Source organism: Citrus clementina, unplaced genomic scaffold (assembly GCF_000493195.1).
Source record: "Citrus clementina cultivar Clemenules unplaced genomic scaffold, Citrus_clementina_v1.0 scaffold_1, whole genome shotgun sequence".
NCBI classification, from domain to species: Eukaryota; Viridiplantae; Streptophyta; class Magnoliopsida; order Sapindales; family Rutaceae; genus Citrus; species Citrus x clementina.
In genome coordinates, this window is record NW_006263303.1 from 16728591 (window position 1) to 16756108 (window position 27518).

General features: G+C 36.7%; 4 protein-coding genes across 6 annotated transcripts; 3 read left to right on the plus strand and 1 right to left on the minus strand.

The window, feature by feature from the left end:
- Positions 1 to 1904: 1904 nt before the first annotated feature.
- LOC18054029 (protein yippee-like At5g53940) lies at positions 1905 to 5516 on the plus strand. 2 transcript variants are annotated; one of them, XM_024178659.1, is made up of 6 exons: positions 1905 to 2309; positions 3914 to 3957; positions 4736 to 4844; positions 4964 to 5019; positions 5140 to 5238; positions 5417 to 5516. In XM_024178659.1, the coding sequence occupies exons 1-5, from the start codon at positions 2214 to 2216 to the stop codon at positions 5219 to 5221; spliced, it is 387 nt and encodes a 128-aa protein (XP_024034427.1). In that variant the 5' UTR covers positions 1905 to 2213; the 3' UTR covers positions 5222 to 5238; positions 5417 to 5516. The 2 variants fall into 2 exon arrangements, with proteins under 2 accessions (XP_024034427.1, XP_006451784.1); XM_006451721.2 differs by having other exon boundaries at positions 1907 to 2309; positions 5140 to 5516.
- A 1387-nt stretch (positions 5517 to 6903) lies between these two features.
- LOC18054030 lies at positions 6904 to 10003 on the plus strand. Of its 2 annotated transcripts, none has more exons than XM_006451722.2 (3): positions 6904 to 7254; positions 7495 to 9165; positions 9292 to 10003. In XM_006451722.2, the coding sequence occupies exons 1-3, from the start codon at positions 7195 to 7197 to the stop codon at positions 9355 to 9357; spliced, it is 1797 nt and encodes a 598-aa protein (XP_006451785.1). In that variant the 5' UTR covers positions 6904 to 7194; the 3' UTR covers positions 9358 to 10003. The 2 variants fall into 2 exon arrangements, with proteins under 2 accessions (XP_006451785.1, XP_006451786.1); XM_006451723.2 differs by having other exon boundaries at positions 9742 to 10003.
- Positions 10004 to 10091: 88 nt separating this feature from the next.
- LOC18054031 (ribosomal protein L11 methyltransferase) lies at positions 10092 to 13294 on the minus strand. Its single transcript, XM_006451725.2, has 7 exons — positions 12858 to 13294; positions 12672 to 12761; positions 12106 to 12246; positions 11951 to 12016; positions 11330 to 11497; positions 10887 to 11216; positions 10092 to 10571 (listed from the first exon to the last, which is right to left on the minus strand). Exons 1-7 carry the CDS (start codon positions 13110 to 13112, stop codon positions 10458 to 10460), a joined length of 1164 nt encoding a protein of 387 aa, XP_006451788.1. The 5' UTR covers positions 13113 to 13294; the 3' UTR covers positions 10092 to 10457.
- Positions 13295 to 17848: 4554 nt separating this feature from the next.
- On the plus strand, positions 17849 to 21416 carry LOC18054032 (putative disease resistance protein At1g59780). Its single transcript, XM_024178397.1, has 3 exons — positions 17849 to 18095; positions 18187 to 20706; positions 21028 to 21416. Exon 2 carries the CDS (start codon positions 18223 to 18225, stop codon positions 20683 to 20685), a length of 2463 nt encoding a protein of 820 aa, XP_024034165.1. The 5' UTR covers positions 17849 to 18095; positions 18187 to 18222; the 3' UTR covers positions 20686 to 20706; positions 21028 to 21416.
- The last annotated feature ends 6102 nt before the right edge of the window (positions 21417 to 27518 follow it).

Below are 27518 nucleotides of genomic sequence, written 5' to 3' on the forward strand. Positions count from 1 at the left end.
ACTGAGAGCATTGGACAAGTAGAAGAAAGCACTACGAAACAAACGGAGGTTGCTATGTTACAGCATCTGTATCATATACAAACCCAAAGCGAATAGCACACGTGTCCCCACTTACAGAGAAAAAGCAATGCAAATGCAAGGTTGGGGGTTGGCTGAAGCAGCATTTGTAAGTTACAGATGCTGTAACTTAGCCAGCTCCACACATACGTATAGAATTTGATGATTAATTAATATAGTTTACGATTTGTTTGGATTGTGATACCCAATTGAAAGAAAACTTTAAACTTTGAACACGAATGGTGCGGAATTGTTTTTTTTTTTTTAAAAAAAAAAAATTGATTAGTGCACCCAATTAGAACTACACCTCAATGAATAGAAAAAAAAACGCAGCAACTGTCGAAAATCATTCATTCATAAAAAGATTTAAGTTCAGATAGATGAATGCGACGTAAAAAATTAGAAAGATATAGAAATTAAGAATTGTTTATGTTCTTTTCCCACTCACTCAAATACCGGACTTCTTGTGACATTTCAAGAAGTTTAATCTAGTTTAATAACATCTACAACTATGCATGTTAAATATAAATGTATATTTGAAACAGATTTTGTCTAAATTTGTTTGGTCGTATAGAGGGCCAACGTTCACTTTAAGGACTACCAAAAGATGAAATTAAGTAATTTAATATTAAATCTCTAATCAGTAATTAGTTTTCAAAAGAGATGACGACTTATACTTCAATGAGTGACATGTTAGGGAAATTACGCAACGCGCGTCTCGATTTTACCTCAAAGGTAGGTAAATTAGTATGAGGGGGAATAAATCATTTTACCTCTCATTTCCGCTGCAAGAGTCAAATTAGTTGAGCTATTCTCATGTAAATAAAATTTTTTCTTTTTTTATATTAATTAATTACAAGTAGAGATGGTTAATGAGTCTGGTGGCATGTGGCATGACATGTGTCCATACGGCACGTGTCTATATGGCACGAATACGTTTCTGTAGGACACACATGTGGGCTGGACCAGGCTTAAAATTTTAGACACATGTGCCTTAAAAAGTACGGCACAATTAGAGGAGGCCAAAACACATCACGATTAGAGGATGGGCCAAAGTAAGACACTCGAAAAGGCACGTAACAAGCACGCTTCATTGGTGGGTTAGCACGCGGCCCGTGGCCCATAAATAGCACATGGACCAAAGTATATCAAAGTAAAAAATTTTTAATGAAAAGTAAATATAAAATGTTATAATTTTACAAATATCTTGAAATTCAAAATTTTAATATATTTTTTTAGTAAAATTTAATTTAAGTAATTGTTATTTCAAGATTGTAATTTTAATTTTAATTGATCATTATTATGATCTATGGAATTAAATTTATATATTATTGTGTTATGATTAGTTATTGTGAAATTAAATATATAATTGTGAAATTATAATAAACTGATAATAAATTTTTATTATTATTATTATTAAGCTGATGAGTTTTAAAAAGTATGTCAGCCACGCGAACTTAAATAAAACACGCCAGATACATGATTTTTTTAAACATGCTGGACATATGGACTTTTTTAAATACGTTGGGCATGTGATTGTGAGCTTAGAGAAAAAAAAATTAATGGATTTTTTTTAGCACGGCACGGAGACGGCACGGCTCATTGTCTACCTTTAATTAGTAGTCTACATATTATTTTTAGTAAACAACTAATTCATTATGTCCCTACCACTCAAAACTCTCTCCCACGGTTAATATTTTATTGAAAAATTAGCACACAACGTAGCTCGGGTCAATTGACACCGGGGAAAGCTGCTAAGTACACCCACGGATTTTCAATTACACCAATCCTTTTCAGATGCAGAAGCAGTGATTTACACATACTAAATATTGGCGAGTAATTTTGGCAACAAAATATAAAATATTGGAGAGCAATTTTGACAACAAAATATACTCGATCCAATCTGAAGGGATATGTGGGCTATTAACATCTGAAACAGAAGCAAGCCCAATCATGCGACGTCACGAAACTAACCGGGCAATGTCAGCAACAGATCCTGAAAGCCGAAAAAATGCGTCGTGTCTTATCTTAAACACTGTCTGAATCCAAAACTGAACTCAAGGCAGCCGTTTGAGTTACAAGAACAAGAAGCGAAAAGATAAAAGGGTTTTACAGATTTCAGTTGCAACGAGCAAAAAGATAAAAAAAAAAAAAAAATGGGAAGAATATTTGTGGTGGAGCTAGATGGAAGGTCCTACAGATGCAAGTTCTGCAGAACCCACTTGGCCCTTCCTGAAGATCTTGTTTCCCGGGTACTTAATTATGTTTATTATTATTATTATTTTTATTATTATTACTGTCTTTCAATTGTTTGCTATGCGTTCAAGTAGTTGATGGAACATGAGAAGTAACATTTTTTGCTGATTATGTGCTCTTAATTAATAATGTGTTGTTTATTAGAAGATCAGAATTGCATGTGAAATCATGAATGGTGTAGAAATTAGAAACCTTCACTTGAAAGATGGTACATAATTGAATGCATTGAAACCTGCTTAAGTTAATTAAAAATTGTACATGATCTTGGTATAGGCAGGGGTGCCTGTTTAATCTAATCATGGTGTGTTTCGAAATTATGTCCTCGGCGAATGGAATAAAGATTCACCATATGTATTGAAAATGTCGAGGGAGGTGGGCTTATCTACTTGGTGGTGATTTTGTTTACTGCTTTCCTACCCAAACTACGTTGAGGTCTTGCAGTTGCAGCCATACAAATGAGCCTCTGTAATGGCCATCTTTTTGGTATTCTGGCCCTGATAATTGCACTGTGCTCAGTGGTGAGAGTAAGGATTAAGGAGATAATTCAAGGTTGGGTTGCTGATGACTTTTTGGAGAAAGCTGTTGCCATAAACAGGGCGGAACGAGAATGCCACTGACATCAGATGAATCATTAAAGTATGGAGTTGGCACCAACTTTTTTTCGTAAATTTTATTCAAGTTGGTAATGGTAAATGCTGCACAAAATAGTTTTGCATTCATCTTTGAGACAACTAAAGAGGCTCCACGTATCCAAATGCCTGTTTCTATAACTGAATTCCAATTAGGAATTTAGCAAGCTCCTTCTGGTTGTCCCTTTTAGTGGAGTTTGTGCTTCTAACACAGTCCACTTTATTTTCTGTTTCAACAAAGCCTTCCAAGGATCATCCCACAACAAAGCTTTGCAAACCCAGTCTGCTTTGTTCTTCACTTGATTTGGTCAAATAACCACACTATTCTAGTAAACTTGAATTGTAGACAAAATAGATTGAACTGATCGCCATCTACCAGCATATGAAAGAAAGTTGCTGAATATTTAACTTTTTGCTGTAATCTTATCAATCAGAAGCTTGACATCCTTGTCAGAAAGTTTAAGTTCCTCAAAAGCTTTTAAGCTTAAACTTCTCCTAGAAAGCTTCCAAAGAACATTTTTATTTTTGCTCGCATATGACCCAGAATCTTACAAAAGATCCATAAAAAACTCCCCTTTAAGAAAACCTGATAGATTTCCGCTTCCCATATTAAAAAGGAATGTAAATCGGCTGTGAAGCTTAAATGAGTAATCTTTGACCCATCACATCATGGATGAAAGTCAAGTTCTGCACCCTCAGCTGCTTTTCAATCTCCTGGACCGATACTCCATTTCTAGGACAAGCGGATAAGCTGACTTCAGCCTTAGCCCTCTTTTTCTAGGTGTGGTCATACACTACTTCATCAAATTTATATCTTCAGCGGGAAGTCCTAATGATGCAATTTTTGTTTATTTCTTGCATTTGTCTGACTTGCTTTTAAATTGCTGATTCTTCTTGGTTAATTTATACACAGATGATGTAATTGTAGCGCTGTGCTTGACTGATAAATTCGTTTTGGTTGACTTGGTCAGGCTTTTCATTGTCGCAGAGGGAAAGCATATCTCTTCAATAGCGCGTAAGTTCCTTTGTGGATAGATTCAACACAAAACTTTGTTAATTTATGAAGAATTATGCTAGTTTTACTGTTCATTTTACTTGGTTGTGATCCATGTTTTCTTTATTGTTCCTTTTGAAAGCATTAACAATCATGATGTTCTTTAACTGCATGTAAATTTTTTTTTTTTATTGGCACTATTCAAATGATTTTTGTCTGCAGTATGACCCAAATCTTTTGAAATTCTTTCATAAACTCTGCAATGATGTAAAGATATACTGCTATTAGATTGTTACAGATGTCTGAAACTCTCAAAACAAGAACCAAGTTTTATGTGTTCTCCTACCCATGTGGCCATGTTTGAAATCTTTGTTTTTTAATATTACATTATGTCAATCCATGGAATGGTGTATGATATATTAAATGCACTTGTATGTTGAGTACTTTGTTTTATTTTGACATATGGGGCCAGTTGAGAATTTACTCTTGCTAGTATCAGTCGTAGAAATATGGAGCTGTGCAATCTTGAAACCTGTGCCAATGATCATTTTCTCAATGAAATGAGTTCAAATGGGTCTTATCCATTGTCATTCTTTGGAAAATCATTTAACTTGTTTGATAAGAGGCTGAGAATACATACAAGTGATCTTGTTTTTCTTCCATCTATCATGCAAGAAAGAAGTCAAGTTGGCTACCATTTTGTTATCTATCCTTTTAATAATTATATTCAGAGGAGCAAATCGTAATCAAGACGGACACTCTTGAGTTTACTTGTAATGGTATGGAGTTTGTATTTCAGTGTGAACATCACAGTTGGAGCTTCGGAGGAGAGGCTGATGCTCTCGGGAATGCATACTGTAGCAGACATATTTTGCTGCTCTTGTGGTCAAATCGTTGGGTGGAAATATGTATCCCTCTCTCTCTCGCATGTTTGCACACATACATTGTACTTAACACATACACACACCTATATTTTGGGAAGGATCGTGCTAACTTCTTGTTTGTATTTTTTATCATTCCCCTACAGGAGTCAGCACGCGAGAAGAGCCAAAAGTACAAAGAAGGAAAATTTGTTCTTGAAAGGTACATGAGATATGTCTCTCTTTTATACATTCAAATACCCTTTTTCTTTTGGCTTGGCGGTTGGCATCCAGCTGGCAGTTTTATTTACACTGTAACTATATGTGTTTCTATATATAATAGAGGGAGGATTGTCGATGAAATCGACTTTTCAACAGAAGTCTACATTGATACCCGTCCAAGTGTGAGTGACGCTGAAGAGTGAAGCTCAGAAACTGCAAAGTTTGTAGCTTCATTTCTACAAAATGTTGTACCAAATATTTTGACAATAAGAACAGATGCACTTCTATTGTATATATATGTATGGGCTGTATACCTTTTTGGGACAACCTTAGCACTTTAGTTCGAATCTGGACAAGTAGTGCTAATGTACTTTTGTGTTATCTGTTCCATTTTCCAGGTTCATATTTCTCTCACACATTGTGTCTTCTAACTTTTGCAAACATTGGGTACATGAGGAGAGCCATAATGTAGTTCCGGCCTTCCTGGCCGTTTGATTCTGCCTATGATTCTGTTAAAGGAGTAATGCTTGCTTGCTAGTTGCTACATATGTAAACTTTTGTACAAACATTATTTTTACAATCTGATGTGTTAAATGTTAGGGTAAATATCCCTTTAGTTTTCAAATTTTGGCTCAAGTATACATTTACTTTTTACATTTTGAAAAGTTCCTGAAGGCATTTCCGCTATATTAAATATGTTACACTTTTGTCCTTATTTATTCAGCTGTGTTATACTTTTGTCCTCATTTATTCTGACTTTTAAAATAATACCCTTATAACAACACTCTTGGGGACATGAATTAATTTATCTATAAAAAGTTAGTTATTAAATTAATCCTAAAACTAAAATAAAAATAAATACAATTTTTTTAGCAGGATTATTGCAAAGGTGTTAAACATTTTTTTAAAGTTGGTTGGTATTAATTAATTTATAAATAATTATTAGTAAGATTGTTGTAAGGGTATGAAAATACTAATTCTCTCAAACTCATAATTATTGGTTAAATTGCTAATAAATGACTATTGGCTAATATGATAGTAAAAAATATTGGTTAATTTATTAATTAATTAATTTTTTTGTAGATAAATTAGTTAATGTTCCCAAAATTGCAGTAAGGATATTGTCGTAAAAGTAAAGAAAAAAAATAAAGGTATGAGTGTCAAATATTTAATAGTAAGGGTGTCTTGAGACATTTTTCGAAATTTAGGGACTAAATGTGTACTTAATCTAATATATATATATGGACTAAACAAGAATTTACCTTTAATTTTATATTATCTCAATATTATCTTATTTTAAAGGGTATAAAAGAAAATAATATGAGACAGGTAGCAATCACAAAACCTTGTTGATTTGTTAATAATTAGTATTATTGTTCTTTTCACAACCTATTTTCTAGGTTGTTAAAGAACCAAAGTACCAAAGACGACAGTGGATGAGAACCCTTTTTTTTTAACGTATCATTGAACTTTTTTCTCATTATTAAAAGAGGTTTATTCAATAACAATTATAAACTTAAATACGTCTTTATAGTTCAGTGATACTCATGTCTTCAACATATGTTGAAGGAATGAGTTCAAGCCTTTTGGGTCTCATTCCCTTTAAAATTAGAGTAAATTTCTCTCCGCTTATTAATAACATCAAATATGAACTTAAATACTATAATACACCTTGTTTAATGTCTCAAAAAATTTGATAAGATTCACTTGAACCTATAAACAATTTTTTTAATAACTATTATTTGGTCTTACCTTTAAACCATACTTAAAAAGACATGACTACTTTAAAGTTACTCTAAGTTAGAGAATACGAATCATAACTTAACCCTACTTAAAATATTAATTTTGCAAACAAATATAGAATACGATTTCCTAGGCCCATGATCCAAATCAATGGACCTGGAAGTTACAGTTGTAAAACGCAATCGTTCGGTCATAACTCCTAATTCCCAGCGGTCGTCTGGGTGCTGCTGAATCAATTATTTGGGCACGATCGGTAGCTTTTTCTCTTTCTTGTGTTGTGTTCTTCGAGAGAGAGAGAGCAAAGCAGTCGCCTTTTACCAATTACCATTACCGGCCTTCTTCCCTCTACATTTTTTGTTTAATATTTTAAAAGCCCATTAACGCGCTCTGGTTTATTTTTTTTGGTTATTGCAGGTCAAATAAAGAAACCCCAATGGGAAAGTCACCTTCTTCTTCTCTTAAGAAGAAGAAACGATCCAAGATTTCCTCTCAGGTAATTTCTTTCTCCTTTTGCTTTCTACTATTATTTTCATGTTCTATCAATTGTACTTCAAAGATTGGCAGATTTTACTTTGCTTAGCGAAGTAATTCAATGAGGCACTATTCGTAATTGATGAAATATTAATTAATAATTATGATTGGTTGAAGTATTTTCTGAACAAAGTTTAATTCTTTCATAGAAGCCGAACTTTTTTTTTTTTTTAATTTTTATGGATGTGTGTTGGATGTATAGGTTCAAATTAAGAAAAGAAGAAAAAGTAGAACCAGGAGAAGTAATAACTTAAAGAAGGTTCGCTGTTGTGATGATTCTGTTTCTTATTCAAGTGATAGTGATGGTTCAAGGAGTTCAGTGTCTATTTCATCTTCTAGTTCTGAGGGTGATTATAGGAGTAAAAGGTCTCGTTCTAGAATGCAGAAAGATGTTAAGGTCAGTAAAAAGAGGCGAAGACGGTCCTCTAGTTGTGAAAGGATTGAGGATTCTCCGCATGTTAAAAAGCGGAAAGGGTCAAAGAAAAATGATGACTTTCAGGTGAAAAAGAAAAGGCTTGAAAAGAAGAAGAAGAAGAAGAAGTCTAGGAGAGGTGTGAGTGTTAGTTCCTCAAGTAGTGGGTCGTGGAGTTGCTCAACGTGTAACAGTAGCAGTGATGAGCGTGAAATTGAGAAGAATAGAGGCAGGTCTGAGAGGAAATATAAAGATGGGAAGAGACTGGTGAAGGGGAAAAACGAAAGCAAAAGCAGGAGGTCAAGGTCGAGAAGTTCTTCGTTATGCAGTCAATTTAGTGAATATAGTGATCATAATGTGGAGGATAAATTAGCAGGTGAGGCTAATTCGAGGCGGCTCAGATCGGTTATCACTGTTGTCAGAGAAGGAGAGGACGTGACAGGGATGTTCAATGATGAGCATAAAGAAGAGATGGTATATGATCATGATGATTACCCTTCTAGCAGAAGCAATGATAGTATTGATGCAGGTAGTAAGAGGGAATTAGTCCATAATTCACATGTTGCATCTGAAGAGAAAAAGCATGAAGAAATTGTAAAGGGAGAAGCTGTTGTTTCTAACATCAGAACCTGTAAAGTCACAGAAAGTCACAGGAACGGTGAGGGTCATGATGGAAGCAATCCTAGCTGCGATAGGGTTGAGATGAATGATGATGTAAAGGGAAAAAGGAACCAGGATTCTGGCAGTGTTGATGGTTATGATTTGGAATCAATATTAAGACAAAAGGCCTTGGAAAATCTAAGAATCCGGAGGGGCTACCAAGCAGATGCAAAGGTTCCTATTACTCAGAAAGATGTGATTTCTTGTGAAGTGAACACACCCTCCACCATAAATTCCAGATCCTCAGAAAATAGATTCTCCAATGGAGATGGTGATGAACTTTTAGGTGCAAGCTACGCAGCGGAGCGGAGCAGCGCTTCTGCTGATCTTTCAATAAATAATGACAAGATTTCTGACAGGAATGATAATGGCAAAGGGTCTGCTAAGCATGATGTTCAGTACCCACCAGATCTGCTGGCTCTTGCTAGTAACCCCAAGGGGCACGTTAGTTCTGAGACTAATAACCCAACATCAGTTGTATTAGTATCAAAGCCAGAATTATCTAGTACTAGCACCACCAAGAAACAATTATTTACTTTGCAAGGACCTCCTCAAGCAGATTCCATCGCTAGGGACAATGTGGATAAGACTATGGTAGAAGCTACGCCAACTGTGAATCCCCTTGGTGACAATAATAATGATAAGGAAACTAAAAATGTCTCTGCCTCTGATGATCCTTCTTCTTGCACACAATTGGCTTGTGGAGGTACTAGCTCAAAGAAACCACAAGATGAAACCAATGAAGGTTCACAGTATCAGCAGAAGACTATGACTGTGATGCGGGGTGGTGAAATGGTAGAGGTGAGCATTTTAACTTGTCATAGACTTTACACTATAGAGCTTTATCTCTAAACTATAAGAAGCTAATGTTGCACTAAAAATTTATAATATGCCATGGTCTGATAACATTATCGTTATTTTGGCCAGGTAAGTTACAAAGTTTACATCCCCAAGAAAGCCCCCGCTTTGGCTCGGAGACAGCTCAAGCGGTGATGTTTAATCTATATGATTTTGGTTGAAGTGTCTAACAACCCCAGATAAAAGTCATTAGTTGATAATCTAAATAGGTTGATAATTAATTTGGGGTTTACCTCCTTTACTTTTATACTTACGATAGTAATTAGAGAATTCAGGCTTGTATTAGGTTCGTTAGGTATTGTTGTTTAACGTGCTTCAATCTCTCTTACACCGACCTTGGAGGGAGATTAGGTTAAATTTGTGTTGGAATGGGTGTGTGGTAACTATTAAAAACAAAAATAAATGACTAATGGTAATGCTGTTTATTTGAAAGTAGTTTTTCTTAGGTTTCCGCATTTACGATCTTTAGATTGTTTTCTCCCTGTGTGATTAATTCCTGTCTGGGTGAGCTGTTATTAGTTGGTTCATCATGATCACGGTAATTGAAAGTTCCTTCGTCAGCATGGGAAAAGGCTGTATTGAGGTCCAGACAGATCTTTGAAGGAAATGTTGGAAAAAACATCTTGGGAAGTACTTCCAAAAGCAGTTTGAAAATTGAAATAGCTTCAGGAAATATGTAGTTTTCATTCCTCTATTGAAATGTGTTTACAGTACCTTTTGACTGATGTAAAACTGATTCTATCATTCTAATATGGGTAATAATATTCTCCTAATGCTTGACATTTATTTTGGAATCTAATTTTGTTTCCTCAATGTTTTTCTTTTTGAGCCATTCTTAAATTTTTCTTAATTGTGCTTTTAGAATCTTCCTTTTGAGGAAGTTCTTCATTTTCACATGTTCAAGAGAAGTTGGGCATCACAAAAATGAATAGAACATTTCCAAAGGACAATTGCAAGACCTTGTGCTTTTCTAGAAAAGTTCATTCAATATAGCTTTACTGAAGTCAACTTTATTGAAGTTAAAATATATTGGAACTTCACTGAAAGTTTTTTCGAAACTTCTGGACATTTTGGGTTTTGATTCTCAGCAGCAACTGGCGCCTAGAGAGCACCTGTCACCACAAGCTTGAGAGGGAACGTTGGCAATTTGGCACTGGCAATCAATCAGAGCATAGGATGCAGTACTTAAATAGATGAGAACTTGGGTGGTTACTGTGTCTGATTATAGTTCAACACTAATGATCTTCTTTAGCTCGTTTCTTTGTACCACTCACACATGTCCAATCATCCATCTCTGATAGTAATATGTCTTCTAAGAACTCTGAATAGCGATTAATGATATGTGGAAGCTGCGTAAAAGTTATGACAACAACAAAATCAGCTTCATGTTGCCTAAAATCCAATTAAATATAACTATGAAGAACTTTGTTGAGAAATATAAATAGCAGCAACTTCATCGTGTTCTTGGCAATAATATTTTGTATAACAACATTTTCCAGCAAAAGACAAGGAACAATAGAAAACATTGAAGAAGCAAAAATACTGTACACTGTAGAGCCCTCTCCTCGAAACTGGGCTGAAGTACCAATTTTGACTGCGGAACTGATTGCCACTCATCATCTATAACATACAGATAACTTTTAACACCCTAGCAAAGAAGTTACCTGCTCAGATAGAATACCGGAGATGCCCACAACTGCTCCTGGCTTAGCATAAGAAACAATATGATCTGCTAATTGCAGCAGAGGATTAAGAAGAATATTTGCAATAACTACATCATACTTCTCTGTCTCAGAAATCCCTCTAATTTCGTGTGAGCTCAAATCTTCCACTATTCCATCTACCCTTTCGTTCATGGAGGCCGGGAAGGTTCTGTCTGGAACCAAGTGTAGTTTCATTTTCTTAGGTCCTATGTTGTTTAAAGCAGCATTTTGATGTGCAGATTTGATTGCCTGGGGATCTATATCAACTCCAACAGACATGGCAGCACCAAACTACATTCACGGAAGAATTGACTTTGTTTCACATTGTACAACAGAAAGACAAATTATGCTACAGTAATGGGTCAATATTTATAGCCGCTGGAGCAAAATTAATAGTTGATTACCTTGATTGCTGCAATTCCAAGAATTCCTGAACCTGTCCCATAGTCCAAGAAGAGTTCTCCTCCTTTTATCAAGCTTTGTAACAACAAAAGACACAACTTAGTGGTGGCGTGCTCTCCAGTTCCAAATGCCAATCCAGGATTCAAAATTATATTTGTTGCTTGAACATCCTGTAGCGAGCAAAAATAATATTATTGATACGATGTGTTAACCATTGCTCAAAGCTAAAATTTTTCTTTGTCAAGAATTAAAAGAAGTAAAAATGCAAGGGAGACTATTCCAGCAGTCAAACGGATTTGCAATGAGAATGCCAAGTCGGTGTGTTTGGACTACTCTTCCTAATTTTAGAATTTCCCCGTAAACTATCAGGCAAATTCACTAGAACCTTAGGTCATTAGGCAGAGTGGCCCAATAATAAATAAGCAGCTATATTTAAGATTTAACTAATGTGGGATTACATCAACATTATGATTTTCCAAATGAAGGTTCCTCATTGAAGCAATTTAAAGACTCAGAAGCAATTGGCTCATGAGACTTCTGCAGAAGCAACGAAGAAGAGGGCACCCTATAAAAGATGAGAAATTACTGCAACAAAACCTCCAAAGAGAGTGAGATAATCATACTGGTGGTGTACTCCACTCGGGCACAATCCATAGTCCTTTTGTCACCTCAACGGGATGAAATGACTCCTGCAACATGTAAGAAAATAGAATCAAATTGAGATAACATAATTCCAATTATACCATTGTGATAGAGAGAAAAAGGAGAGCAAACAAACCTGAGCTTTCTTTATCCAGTTGCATTGCTCTCCCATTTTAACTTCATAGCATGGTATCTCTTTCAAGCCTATGGAATTAGCAGCATTTAATATGCACTCATCCACGTCTTTGCATTCAGGAAATATGGAATCAATATAGATCTGCATAAAACAAATCTGTAAGTAATATTTAAAACAACTGTAGTTTTTATTCAGAAGCCACTCTACATTCAACAAAATCTAAGACCAACTAGTAACATTATAATGGCGTCTTAGAGGCACTCTTTTAACACAGAAAGAAGCCAATTTTCAATTCCATACCAAACATTGAAAATTTTGTACTTATTTAGTATTATTATTATTAATTTTTTCCTCTGGCTACCTTTCTAGCAAGTGAGCCAACAAAGTCAACAAAAATCTAAGGCCAACTGGTAACATTACATTGGAATTTACATTTGCAAATGGGATATGAGTTTCATTTCTTGTTTATTGTTACTCTCAACATCCTTTACAAGATATGAATCAATAATATAAAAAAAAAAGAAAAGAAAAAAAAGAAGGCAGAAATTAAAATACAAAGTTTCAACCTTATCAGAATTCTCATCAGCATCATTATCATGTTCATCCACGCTTGTAGAACTTGCACCGAAACATAGAAGAGCTTCAGAAAACATATCCTGACAACACAAGTTAAGGCACCTCAATTTTAATGCCAAATAATTACTAATTCAAAATGCTTAAAAACACAGACAAGTGAAAAAAGTGAAACAAACTAAGGCAAGTTTTTGACAGCAAATGCGAACTGAGAGATAAGGAGATTCCGCTAACGGAGGGTAGATAGAGGATAAGGATGTGCATGGAGAAGAAGAAGAAGAAGAAGAACAGGCTGAAACTTTTATGAGAACGGAAGAGAGTGTTGTTGACTGGGTTCTGGGTTTTTGTTTTATGAGCGTAAATAGATTCTGATGGCGGGTGAGCTGTTTGTACGGAAGACGTTTGAAGAAATGACCCAATGAGAAGAATGACATCGCCGCCCTGCTTTATTAAGATAGTTGTTTATCTCAAGGTGCGTCTTCGATTCGCAGAGGACTCAAATAATTTATTTTCTATCACAATTTATTTCCGCTCCCTTCTGAGTAGGAAGTAGTGCTGATTTCCGAGCTATCTTCTCAATAAAACTTTCAACTATTATAACAATTCAAAGAAAATATAATTATATACTAACATAAAGTGGAAAGTCAATTAAATTGGATTGTTTGATTAGATTGGATCAAATACGGGACGGTTAACTTCTAAATTCTGTAAGATATCCCTTTCAAAATAAGTAAAATAGAGGTGGTCCTAAGTGGACCACACTCCATTCTCATTAAAGGGTTGTATTTATAGAAATTGTACATAAAAGAAAGCTATCGACACCCTCTAAGACTTTCATAGAACCCTGCGCCTAGAACAATAGAACTTACAAAAAGAGAATAGAGCGGAGCTATTGGCACCTCTAAAAGAATTCTTATATCTTAAATTTATATTTTTAACTTTAATCAAATCACATTTGACAATTCATCTCTCTTCCGCTAACCCCACATGGGTTTTATTTTTATTAAATAAGAAATAATTTTGTTGTTATAGTGAAATTATTTTTTATTTTTATTCTTAAATTAGTGGTTTCTGTTGGACTAAAATTTTTAGTTCATTATTTTCAAATTATGAAAGACTTATTGTCTTTTACTATTTTGGCTACTTGTTCTCTTGATTTTATCGATTTATGTGTTCATATAAAAACATGTGAATTGTCCCATTCAGAGTATAAAATGATATTGGATTAGTTTCTAGCAATCTTTTTTAGCATAAAAGAAATATTTATTTAATTCTTTTTTTTCTCTCTCGTATAGTAAAGTTAGTGAGAAAGAAGTGTACAAGGACGTTTGTGGAATTAAAATAGCTCCACTTAAGAGGATGGCCTTGAGTATTTCTTATCTAGTTTTTAGATTCTATTTTCTACTAGTTCAACTTACTTCATAGTAATATTTTGATATATTTTCCCATGGAATGATAAAATTAAGTTAAGTAATAATATAAATTCTATATTATAAGAATCTTATACACATATAAGAATAAGAATAAAAAGTTGGAAAAAGAAGTTCAAAGAATTTTAAATTGAAAAGTTGATTCTCATGTGCCGAACAAGGGCTTCAGATTAAATTGTTGAAAAAGTTTTGTAATAAAAGATTTTTGTTTTCATATGATTTTTTAACAAAAAAGAATATATAAGGTTATTTGCGGAATTAACATAGGTGTTGTTAAAAGTAGTGTGATTTACATATGTCATTAACGGAGTAATTTTAGAAGAGATGTTTTATGAAGAGTTTAAAGTGGTGCTAATAGTTTCATTTATTGACAAATGGGTCAAAAAAACATCCAAAAGCTTCAAAGGCCTTTCATAATACTCATAATGGAACACAAAATAGTTAATTATACTTTACAACTCAAATTTTTTTTTAACATTTTACAACTCAAAACACGCTAGAAGATTTTTAATATTTCTTAGTTAACTATAAGATACTATATAAGTATATATAACAAAACAAGAATATATTGATTGATACCATATATTTGATACAAATGAATAGAAAATCTCTCACTTGATAGAATATATATAACATATGACAAGTTACATACATCTAATTTTCTGCATGCATATGGAAAAAAAATTAATTGTTTAAATTTCTAATTTGTCAAATCGAGGTTTGATTTCTGAATTTTTTTAGTTGTCAAGTGGATTAAATTCCCCCCCATATACACTGTCTAGAGAAACTCATGAATCTAAACAAACCAAACCTATATTAAATTTAATAATATCATTATCCTCAGACTCTTAGTTTTGCACTTTTGCTTGCATAAACATTATGGAATTTAAACTTAAATCCACATTAAGATAATAACAATTAACATGTGAAACAATTTATTGCTGCTCTGCTATATTAAGATAGTTGTTTATCTAAGGGTGCGTCTTCGATTCGCAGAGGACTCAAACAATTTATTTTCGATTACAATTTATTTCCCCTCCCATCTGTAGGAATTAGTGCCGATTTTCGAGCAATCTTCTCGATAATAACAATTAACATTTCAAAGAAAATATAATTATATATGAACATAAAGCGGTGAGTCATTGGATTAGATCAAATAAGGAGATGGTTACCTTATAAATTCTTTAAGGTACACCCATCTAAAATAAGTAAAATAGAGATGGTCGACATGTAAAATATATAAGGTGGCGAGGTCCATCTAATAATTCGATATTGTTTAACCTACACGCATATTAATGAAAGTTATTGACACCCTCTAAGACTCTCAGCCTAAAACTTGCAGAACTACAAAAAGAGACTAGAGTGGAACTATTGGCACATCAAAAAGAATTCTTATATATTAAATTTATATTTTTAACTTTAATCAAATCACGTTTGACAATCCATGTCTCTTCTTCTAACCCCACATGGGTTTTATTTTTATTAAATAAAATATAGTTTTGTTGTTGTATGGAAAATGTTTTTTATTTTATTTTTATTCTTAAATTAGTGGTTTCTGTTGGATTGAAAATTTTAGTTCATTATTTTCAAATTATGAAAGGCTTACCATTTTGGCTTCTTGTTCTCTTGATTTTTTTCAATTTATGCGTTCATATAAAAGCACGTGAATTGTCACATTCAGCGTGTAAAATGATATTGGATTAGCTTCTAGCAATCTTTTTTAGTATAAAAGAAATATATATTTAATTCTTTTTTCTCTCTCTCATAGTAAAGTTAATGAGAAAGAAGTGTACAAGGACGTTTGTGGAATTAAAATAGCTCCACTCAAGAGGATGGCCTACAGTATTTCTTACCTAGTTTTTAGATTTTATTTTCTACTAGTTTAACTTACTTCATAGTAATATTTTGATATCTTTTCCCATGGAATGATAAAAAAAACTAATAATATGAATTCTTTATTATAAAATTCGTATATACATATAATAATAAGAATAAAAAGTTGGAAAACAAAGCTCAAAAAATTTTAAATTGAAAAGTTGATTCTCATGTGCCGAACAAGGGCTTCAAATTAAATTGGTGAAAAAGTTTCGTAATAAAAGATTTTTGTTTTCATATGATTTTTTAAGAAAAAAGAATATATAAAGTTATTTCTGAAATTAACATAGGTGTTGTTAAAAGTAGAATATATATAGCATATGACAAGTTACATACATCTAATTTTCTGCATGCATATGGAACAAATTCAATTGTTTAAATTTCTAATTTGTCAAATCAAGGTTTGATTTCTGAAATTTTTAGCTGTCAAATGGATTAAATTTCCCCCCATACATACTGTCTAGAGAAACTCATGAATCTAAACGAACCAAACCCATATTAAATTTAATAATATCACTTTCCTCAGACTCTCAGTTTTGCACTTCTGTTTACATAAACATTATGGAACTTAAACTTAAATCCACATTTTTCATCACTCTCTTCGTGGCCTCATGTGTGTTCCATAATGTTCTCTTCCTCATCTTTTTGGTGCATGCATAATTAACTATAATATGACAACCAATTGGTTGGCATTTATATACGCAGGTGTGTTGTTTTATATTTCCATGCCGGCAGTTGATGCTCAACCGGAATCAAAAGCAGTCACTTGTAAAAGCAATGCCGACTGTGACAATCCCTGTCAGCAACCGGAATCAAAAGCAGTCACTTGTAAAAGCAATGCCGACTGCGACAATCCCTGTCAGTCGTTTCGAATGCGATCTTGATACCCATCTCTGCATTTGTGTTCCTGCCCGCAATTCGATGACGTGTTGTTGAGGAGATTAAAGCTTGTATTGCAAGTTCTAGTGATATTTTGGATGCTGAATTGCAAAGTTTGTAACGTTACAATCTTTGTTTCATTTCTTACATCACATGTCAAATAAAAGTATCAACTAACTAAGAATTGCTGCCTCTCTTCTGATATGCATATTAAAATTGTGGTAAAAAATTTACAAATCATCTCCATGTGATTGGTCCTATTATACAATGTTGTACCATACATTTGTTGAAGTCTTTAAGGCTTGGAATTATACAATTTTTAAAATTTTCAGTATTTTTTTGACTTTCGAGCTGGGTTCGGACTTTTTAGCCGGAGCCCAAGACCAGCCAGAATACTTAGAAAACTTGCTCTAGCTAGACTTGATTTTTCTGCCATTCCTACTTAGAATTCTATTATCATTGATTTCATTGATGGATTGTTATATTTTTAACACTAAGGGCTCAAATGAAAATAATTATAAATAGTGTCTTATGATGTAATACTTTCAAAAAGGTGAGAGCTCATATAATACTGATATTTGAATCAAAAAATGATACAGTAGTGAGAAAACAACTATAGATTTTATTTATAATGTTAAATAAAAAATTATAACTATTTTTCAATTAACATTATAACATTGCACAATTTACTATTATTTTTGTCATCCGTTGTTAGAACTCTTTATCATTTTTCATTTCTTAAAAAAGAATGCTAAAAAGAAAATTGAACATATATTAACTATAAAATTTTACAAACTATTTAGTACTTGCTCTAAATCTGGTCGAAGAAATAAGACAGCATCACACATGATTAAGAATGCATATTTATTTGAGTAATTTTACATTTATAACCCTGGGATACAAATTTTATTTGTGATATAAATACATGCAAGTCTCGCAAAAAATTTAACAACGAACACCCGACAATATATCTTCTTTTTAGACAAGCTTTTACAGGCCCAGTGGAATTGTTTTTACCCTTTCTTTCTTTCTTTCTTTCTTAAAAGTGGATGTATAAAACAAATTGGTCTTGATCGATACTTGACGATGTCCTGTTTATTTTTCTCTGATTTATTCTTTTTTCATCATATGGAAGACGAGATTATTGTAAGATTCTGCCTTGATCTGTTCTAATTTTAGAGTCAACGATCTTGATTCAACTTCTTGACTGGAGAACTAGCTAAGAGAAGGGAGGTATGGGAGCCAGCACTACTGTTTGAATTGAGAGCTTTAAAGCATAGTTTCTTTTCAACTCTCTGTCTACTTACTTTAAAGCATGCCACAGGACTGATTACAGGGTGGTACCGAGAGAGGAGGAGATATGGACATCAACTTCAGACTATTTTCAGAGAGGCTGAGAAGGGTGTTAGCTGGTGAAGAAGTCACGTTGCCTGATGCTGCAAAACAACCTATTCACAACCTTCATGCGGAGGTTGAAATCGTTACTTCTTGGCTGAGTGAATTTGAAGATGATATCTCCTGCCTTCGGATGCAAAAGATGGGACACAGAGAAATTGAAAACCCAAATCTGGCGACCGTTATGGACGAAATCAATTGCTTTACGTATGAATCTGAGAAGGTGATTGACACATTCATCAACAGCATCAGTGAACAGAAGAGTCAAAGCAGCTGCAGCGAGGATATTTTTGATGCTCTGCAAGGACTCCAAAGCAGAATCACTGATATTAAGCAACGGATGCAACAACTTAAGCACATGGATTCCGAAATCATTGATCGCATCAAAACTTTTGAAGCTGAAGCCGCTATATCTTCATCTTCTAAAAGTAGGGACACCGTGGGTCTAGATGATAGAATGGAGGAGTTGTTAGATCTATTGATCGAGGGACCACCTCAGCTTTCAGTGGTGGCCATACTTGATAGCATTGGGTTGGACAAGGCGGCTTTCGCCGGAGAGGCTTACACCAGCAGTTATGCGAAGCATTATTTTGATTGTCACGCTTGGGTTCCAGGGACTTATCCGTATGATGCTGACCAAATGTTAGATATCGTTATTAAGTTTCTGATGCCTTCATCTAGGTTGAGTGAAATAATGGATAAAAATTATGAAATGAAAAAAATAATTCTTAATGAATATCTAATGACTAAGCGGTATTTGATTGTGCTTGATGATGTGTGGAGCACAGATGAATTGGATGCTATTCGAGAAACCCTTCCGGATAATCAGAATGGAAGTAGAGTATTAATAACACTCACTGAAATTAAGCTGGTCACCTCATTTCAGCTCGAAGACGGAGAGAACATTCGGCTTGATTTAGTGCCCACTGGAGGACCATTGAGAGCTACATACCAAGAATGGCCTTTCCTCATCTTATATCATGGAAGCATCTCATTAGAAGAAAATATAACGGAAGCAGTGGAGATACCCCTTGTGCTTCGGTACTTCAAATGTTGCAGTTTACCTTTTTGCTTGAAACTTTGTTTTCTCTACTTATCTGTGTTTGCCGCACACCTAGAGATATCCACCAGGCAGTTATATCAGTTGTGGATAGCTGAAGGTTTCATTCCAGACAATAGTGAGGCAACTGCTGAGAGTTACTTAGAACAACTAATCAAGGAAGGCTTTGTTGAAGCAAAGAAGAGAAAAGCCGGAGGCACTATCAACACATGCTCTATTCCTGGCTGTTGGCGTCCCGTATTGCTCTTAGTTCCTCCTGAGGTGGAATTCATCTTTTCCCCTTCTATCGATAGAGAATCAGGAAAAAAAGCCAAACGGTTAAACGCTGTTGAAAGAGAGGGTGATTTTGCTTGCTTAGATGATTATGACTCGCAACTGCATTCTTTGTTGTGCTGCTCTCGAGAAAGCTGCCACTTTGACCCCGTAGATTGGGAGAAAATTTGTGGAATGTTCAAACTTCTCAGAGTATTGGATTTGGGATCTCTTGTTCTCATCCAATATCCATCCGGAATTGAAAATTTATTTCTTTTGAGATATTTGAAGTTGAATATCCCTTCCCTCAAAAGCCTGCCTTCCTCATTATTAAGCAATCTTCTGAACCTCTACACCCTAGACATGCCCTTTAGCTATATAGATCATACGGCAGATGAATTTTGGAAGATGAACAAACTCAGACATCTAAATTTTGGGTCAATCACACTTCCTGCGCATCCAGGAAAATACTGTGGCTCTCTGGAAAATCTAAATTTCATTTCAGCCTTGCATCCTTGCTGCTGTACTGAAGATATATTGGGCAGGCTACCTAATCTTCGAAATCTCCGAATACAGGGAGATTTAAGTTATAATCAATCTTTGTTGTCCAAAAGTCTCTGCAGATTGAGCTGTCTCGAGTCGTTGAAGCTTGCGAATGAAAGCAAGATGCCACGGCTCTCCAAAATCGCTCTTGCTGAATACCTATTTCCTCATAGTCTAACCCACTTGAGTTTTTCTAATACTGTCCTAATGGATGATCCCATGCCGACACTAGAAAAGCTGCCGCTTCTTCAAGTGCTCAAACTGAAGCAAAACTCGTATTCAGGTAGAAAGCTGACTTGTGGCTCTTATGGTTTTCCGAACCTCAAGGTGTTGCACCTGAAATCAATGCTATGGCTAGAGGAGTGGACTATGGGGAATGCAGCCATGCCAAAACTAGAATGCTTGATTATCAACCCTTGTGCTTACTTGAAAAAGATGCCTGAACAGCTCTGGTGCATAAAGAGCTTAAACAAGTTCGATTGCTGGTGGCCTCAGCCAGAGCTGAGACAAAAGCTACGGGAATTTGAGTATAAGGAGCAGTATGGCGTTCAGCTTTATCCTTACGGAATTTGATTAGCCCCTATTGAATTTGATGTATGTTTCTCGTTTAACCCAATTTCTTCAAATTTTAATTATTTATCAAATTTCATATACTTTTTTTTCCCTCTTCTCTTCAATATAAAGATGGTTATACAAAGTGTTTTCTTCTGATTTGTCTCAACATTAAGTACCCTTTAGAGTTTCCGATACTCACCCTAATCATCAAGCCCTCTTTAGCGGCAGCGGAGACTTAAATACTCTTCCACATTCAACCATGAGCCTAGCAGACCTCGGCGTTCATTTGTTTTAATAGTTAAGAAAAGAAATTTAATTTAAAATTCTTATTTTTCACAATTTCTTTAATGGCTTGTGCAGGTGAAATCAGAGCAGAAAACATCATGACTGCAGCACGAGCTTCAATTTCAACCAGAATCCTTTCCGTCTTCACTTCTGCTGCCTACACAAATAAATCCTGATCCTACGGTGGTGGACTTTTTTTTGGATTCTTTGTTTCCGCTGTCTATCCATAAATAAGATATTTCGTTTCGGATTTTCAGTTGAGAGTTCATTGATTTGTGCTTCAGCCTTGGTTCGTTAATTGTGTACAAAAAATAAATAATATCCGTGATGCTTTCTAGTGTTGGGTTCAGTTGAATGTATTTTCTGTCTTTGTTCTGTTGCTAGCTCTGAAATCCTGTTTCAGAGGCTGGGCAAGTTTGGCACTCAATGTGTTTCGTTTATTTCCAGAAAAGATTAATTATTGATGAACTTCATACTTGGCTGAATCAGTGGCGGACCTGCAGCAAGGCTAGACCGGGCTGTAGCCCGGTCAAACTTAGGAAAAAATCATTCATACCCCTTATTTTACTATCAATTATAGACAATAATAGAGATTTTATTTTGTTTTCATACATGTCCCTAATATAATTATCCTTATATTTTCATTAATTTTATACTATAATGGAGTTTTTATTTTATTTTTAAATATGTCCTTAATTCAATTATATTTTTTTCCAATTGAAATTATTGACTTATTTTATAAAATGAGTAAATTATATATTTACTAGATAGATAAAAAACATTAGGGGGTAAAATGTTATTACTTTAATTTATTTTTAAAAATTCTAATTGAAAAAAAGTATGTCAATCTAATATAAAATTGTCACTAGTATTAAACTACTTAAAAAAAACATGTAGTAACAATTATCAGCATTTTCATAAACTTTTTATGTAAATTTTGAGATTTTATTTATTAGTTATATTAACTAAGATAAAATTTGAATATTTTGAGGAGCTTTAATTTGATAGAAAAATCATCAAGAACTGGTTCTTTAAAGAGACTCAGAGCGTTTGGCAAAGAAACAACAACACCCAAATATATTTTTGTTAGGTTGAATTTAGTTTATAATTGAAACTTTTGACTAATAATATTTTTATAATTTAAAAAGAGGAATAAATTTGAATTGTTTAATTTATTGAAACCTGGTAATTAAGTACTTGACTTCAAACATTAAAGTTTTCCTTCAATTTTTAATTGATTGTAATTACATGTATTCATTTATTTCAACTTAAAATCCTTAATTAATATATTAAACCTTATATAATCCTTGTATAATTACATTTTATTAGAGTCAGATTTCATAATTGTAAAATAGTGTTTTATTTTTTTAATTGCTTTTGTTTTCTACTCTTTTTATATAACTATTTTTGTTTATAACTTATAGCGATAAAATTTTTCGTGCCCCCCTTATTTGATGCAGTTTTTTCTACTTATAAATTTTTATGTTCACTTTAAAATATAAATTTTTTAATTTAGCCCGGAGTAATACAAATTCCTGGATCCGCCCCTGGGCTGAATGTCTTAGTAAACGTTCTCGTGGAAAAATCCTAATACCCGCTTAGGCACTACAGTAAGGCAGAGATACTAATACTACTTTGCATGTGTTGATTGATTAACAGCTTTGTTCTCTGCTGCTCTTTCTTTATCTGATACAGAAAATTCCTTCAATATGATTGCTAGTTGCTACTAACTATAGAAGTATTCCTCCTTTGGCTCGTTCTATGGAGTATGAGAGACATATTACTGAGATTGAGCCACGCTTCATTACCTTCCCGGAGAAAGTTGAAGTTTGGGCTGTGCTTTTGGAACTGGGATGAAGAGCGGCAGCAAAATGATTACAAGAATTGCCATTTAGAGGGGCATTTTTGTGACTACTGATGTGTCCCTCTAATGGATCAATAAATTGAAACCACGTCAAGGCTAGAAAAAGGCCGTGTTATAGTAAGCAGTGACTTTCAATAATAGAACTTTGTGTGCAAGTGTGTGCATTCGAGAAACTAAGTGTTAGTTTTTATACAGCCATAGCCTGCAGTATATGCGCGAGCCTCCAAGATATATTTTGCATTGAGCATTGACACGATATGGATACATCAAACATTTTTAGTAGAGCATGCATGAAACCATCTATAAAATTCAAGAAGGTATAATTGCAATCCCTCGTTCAAATTTATAACGAATCAATTATGAAAATATTCAGAGCGAAATTCAAGGAGTATACTCTATTAAATTATGTTGTATATTAGATCACATGTTAAAATAGTTATCAAGATATGCATGTATATACGTATTTGCATGAATAAAATGTACTGCGACATTATGTAATGCATTTGAGTGGGCAAAGGAGGAACTTTATCACTTGCAACTTGCAAGGCTTTTTTGTTTGTGGTTACCCTAACCAATTTGCTTGAATATATGCTGCAAGAGCCTTTTTTATTGCTACCATATTATTGCGGACCGCCCAATTCGCTAGCCCAATTGCCCACAATTTCGGGCTAGAGAGCCAACACAAGGCCAAGAGTGCTAGCTTGGCCCAATTCCGGAAACTTCTAGGCAACTCTAGCACACGAGCTTGTAAATACTCTAGAATTCTCCTTATGATTCCAGCACATGTAAATAGCTAGGAAGTGGTAGAATTCTCTAGAATCTCTAGAGCTTGGCAAGCCTCCCCTATAAATATGGGTGGCATTAGGCATTTGTATCCAACAAACACTACAACAAGCATTGTAAGCAACTCAAGCATTGTGATCTCTCTTTGTGCAATACAAGTTTCTTCTTTGGCTCAATTGCTCTCTTCTCTAGTTCGAGAAGCTCTAGGCTTACTTAGCAACATTCGGCAAAGTTGTCTAAGTGCCGCACGGGTTAGCTGCGCAAAATACTCATCCCGTGACAAGTGGTATCAGAGCTAAGGTTTGCACGCACGCAAGTTAGCTCACGAAGCAATGGCCAACCCTTCGAATGTAGCACAAGAGGGTGTTGTTGGTGTGGATGCTCCACCGGAACCAAGCCACGGTCGTGAGGGAGAACGCGCCCAAGGCAAGACTCGTGGCAAGTCCAAGGCACCATCCGTGGATGCGTTGGAGCCTCGTGTGACTACTCTCGAAATCGCATTGTCCGCTGCTCAAGATAGCCTCGAGGGATTGGAGGAACGAGTGGATGGTCTCGAGGGGGAATATGCTGAGTTCACGGTGGCAGCAAAGGCACTCATCCAAGAGCAAGCGAACACTCTCCGAGGTGAGTTTCGTTCTTTTCATGATGAGTTGCTCAAACTTCGTAGTTTTGTTCAGGACGAACTACGCGCTGTCCGTGCGGAAGTGGATGAAGTCCGCTCGGATTGGGCATGGCACAAGCGCACACTCTCCGCTAGTCCAGCTTCCGCAAACTCGAGTGATGCGCACTGCATTGACGTGCCAAAGCCCGACACCTACGATGGCACACGCAACGCCACAATCGTGGACAACTTCCTATTTGGGCTTGATCAATACTTCGATGCCATGGGCGTCCGAGACGAGGCATCGAAAGTGGGCACTGCACCCACCTATCTTAGAGGCGCCGCACAACTATGGTGGCGTCGCAAGCATGGCGAGATGGGCAAGGGCATTTGCACCATCGACACTTGGGCTGACTTCAAGCAAGAACTCCGAAAGCAGTTCACCCCAAGCAATGCGGAGAAGGAAGCGCGAGCGTACTTACGTCGCCTCAAGTAATCGGGTAGCATTCGGGACTACATCAACGAGTTCACTACCCTTATGTTGGAGATAAGCGACATGTCCGACAAGGATTCACTCTTCTACTTTCAAGATGGCCTCAAGGATTGGGCCAAGACCGAGCTTGATAGGCATGGTGTTCTAACACTTGATGACCCCATTGCAGTTGCGGAGTCGCTCACCGAATACTCTACCCAATCCAAAGACAAAAAGGCCAATCAAGGCAAAGGTGGGGGAGAGAGTCGCAAGGACAAGGGCAACAACCGCAAAGATTGGGGGCAGAAAAAGCCGCCTAGCAACAAGAGCGGGCAAGGAAAATCGGAGGGTAAGAAGGAGGCGCCAAAGCCGCGAAGCCCATGCTTCATATGCAATGGTCCTCATTAGGTACGCGACTGTCTGGAGAAGAGGTCGCTAAACGCTCTTGTTGCCCAACTCAAGAGCAACCCCACAATGTCCACGGAGGAACCCCAACTCAGCATGGGTTCTCTCCAACGCCTCGGTGCATTCAATCACCAACAGCCCGCACTCGTTAAGAAAGGGCTCATGTATGTTAGCGCAAAGGTAAACGGCCAGTCCGTTGGCGCTCTGCTAGATACGGGAGCAACGCACAATTTCGTGTCAGTAGACGAGGCCAAGCACTTAGGCCTCAAGGCCACCAAGGAAGGAGGCACAATGAAGGCAGTAAACTCACCCGCCAAGACAATTACGGGAATTGCACAAGGCGTGCACATCACGCTCGGTACGTGGAGCGGAAAGCTTGACTTCTCCATTGTGCCCATGGACGACTTCAAGATGGTCCTCGACATGGAATTCTTCGACCAAGTCCATGCCTTCCCGCTGCCCGCAACAAACTCCCTAAGCATCCTCGACGGGAGCAAAGCATGCATGGTACCCACAGAGCGAGGCAAGTCCAAGGAGAAGACACTCTCCGCCATGCAATTCAAAAGGGCTTTCAAGAAGGACCCAAGCTTCTTGGTCTCCATTCAGGAACTAAACGAGGAAGGAAATAGCGAACATCGCCAAGCCAAGTCCCTCTGCGAATTCAAGCCGTCCTCGATGAGTACAAGGACGTGATGCCTCCAGAACTTTCGAAGAAGCTCCCACCTTGACGAGAGGTAGATCATGCGATCGAGCTAGAACAAAGCGCGAAGCCACCAGCCTTGGCGCCCTACCGCATGGCGCCACCCGAATTAGAGGAGTTGCGGAGACAACTCAAAGACTTGTTGGACGCAGGCTGCATTCCCCCCTCAAAGGCCCCATTCGGTGCACCCGTGCTCTTCCAAAAGAAAAAGGATGGATCGCTGCGGATGTGCATCGACTATAGAGTGCTCAACAAGATCACCATCAAGAACAAGTATCTGATTCCATTGATTGCGGACTTGTTCGACCAGCTTGGGAAAGCGCGGTACTTCACCAAACTTGACTTGCGCTCTAGGTACTACCAAGTGCGCATCGCCAAGGAAGACGAACCGAAGACAGCGTGCTCAACAAGGTACGGGTCTTTCGAGTTCCTTGTGATGCCTTTTGGCCTTACTAATGCACCCGCCACATTTTGCACACTCATGAACAAGGTGCTCCAACCATTCCTCGACCGCTTCGTGGTCGTGTACTTGGATGACATAGTGGTGTATAACACCACGCTCGAGGATCATGCCCAATACTTGCAACAAGTCCTCCAAGTACTCCGAGACAACGAGCTCTTCCTCAAGTTAGAGAAATGCTCGTTTGCACAACAAGAAGTGGAGTTCCTTGGCCATAAGATTGCGGGCGGGAAGATTATGATGGAGAACGCCAAAGTAAAGGCCATCCTCGATTGGGAGCCTCCCTCGAAAGTGCCCGAGCTTCGCTCATTCCTTGGGCTGGTGAATTACTACCACCGCTTCATCAAGGGCTATTCGGCCAAGGCGGCACCCTTGACGGATATGCTCAAGAAAAACAGAACGTGGCATTGGTCCGAAGAATGACAACGCGCATTCGAGGAATTGAAGAAGGCAATTTCGGAGGAACCCGTCCTCGCTCTTCCGGATCACACAAAGCCCTTCGAAGTTCAAACGGATGCCTCGGATTTCGCCATAGGTGGAGTCCTCATGCAAGAAGGTGACCCCATAGCACTCGAGAGTTGAAAGCTAAACGATACGAAACGCCGCTACACAGTGCAAGAGAAAGAGATAACAGCCATCATCCATTGTCTAAGAGTGTGGCGACATTACTTGCTTGGCTCACACTTCACAATCATGACGGACAACGTAGCGACGAGCTACTTCCAAACTCAAAAGAAGTTGAGTCCGAAGCAAGCACGGTGGCAAGATTTCCTAGCGGAATTCGATTATCGGCTCGAGTATAAACCGGGCAAGGCCAATGTCGTTGCGGATGCTCTAAGCCGCAAGGCAGAATTGGCAACACTTAACATGAGCCAACCGAAGTCCGACCTTGTCTCACGCATCAAGGAAGGCCTCCAACGAGATCCGCTAGCAAATGACTTGCTGGAGAAGGTGCTTGAGGGAAAGACAAGGCGCTTTTGGCAAGAGGAAGGCATCCTCCTCACCAAGGGAGATCGGCTGTTCGTGCCAAGGTGGGGAAACCTACGGAAGGAAGTAATCAAGGAGTGCCACGACTCTAAGTGGGCTGGTCACCCAGGAATCGAGCGCACCACCGCACTAGTCCAAGCCTCGTATTTTTGGCCGCACACGAGGGACGATATCGAGGCCTATGTGCGAACTTGTCTTGTGTGCCAGCAAGACAAAGTGGATCATCAACTTCCAGTGGGATTATTGGAACTGCTACCAATAGCAACAAGGCCATGGGAAAGTGTCTCCATGGAC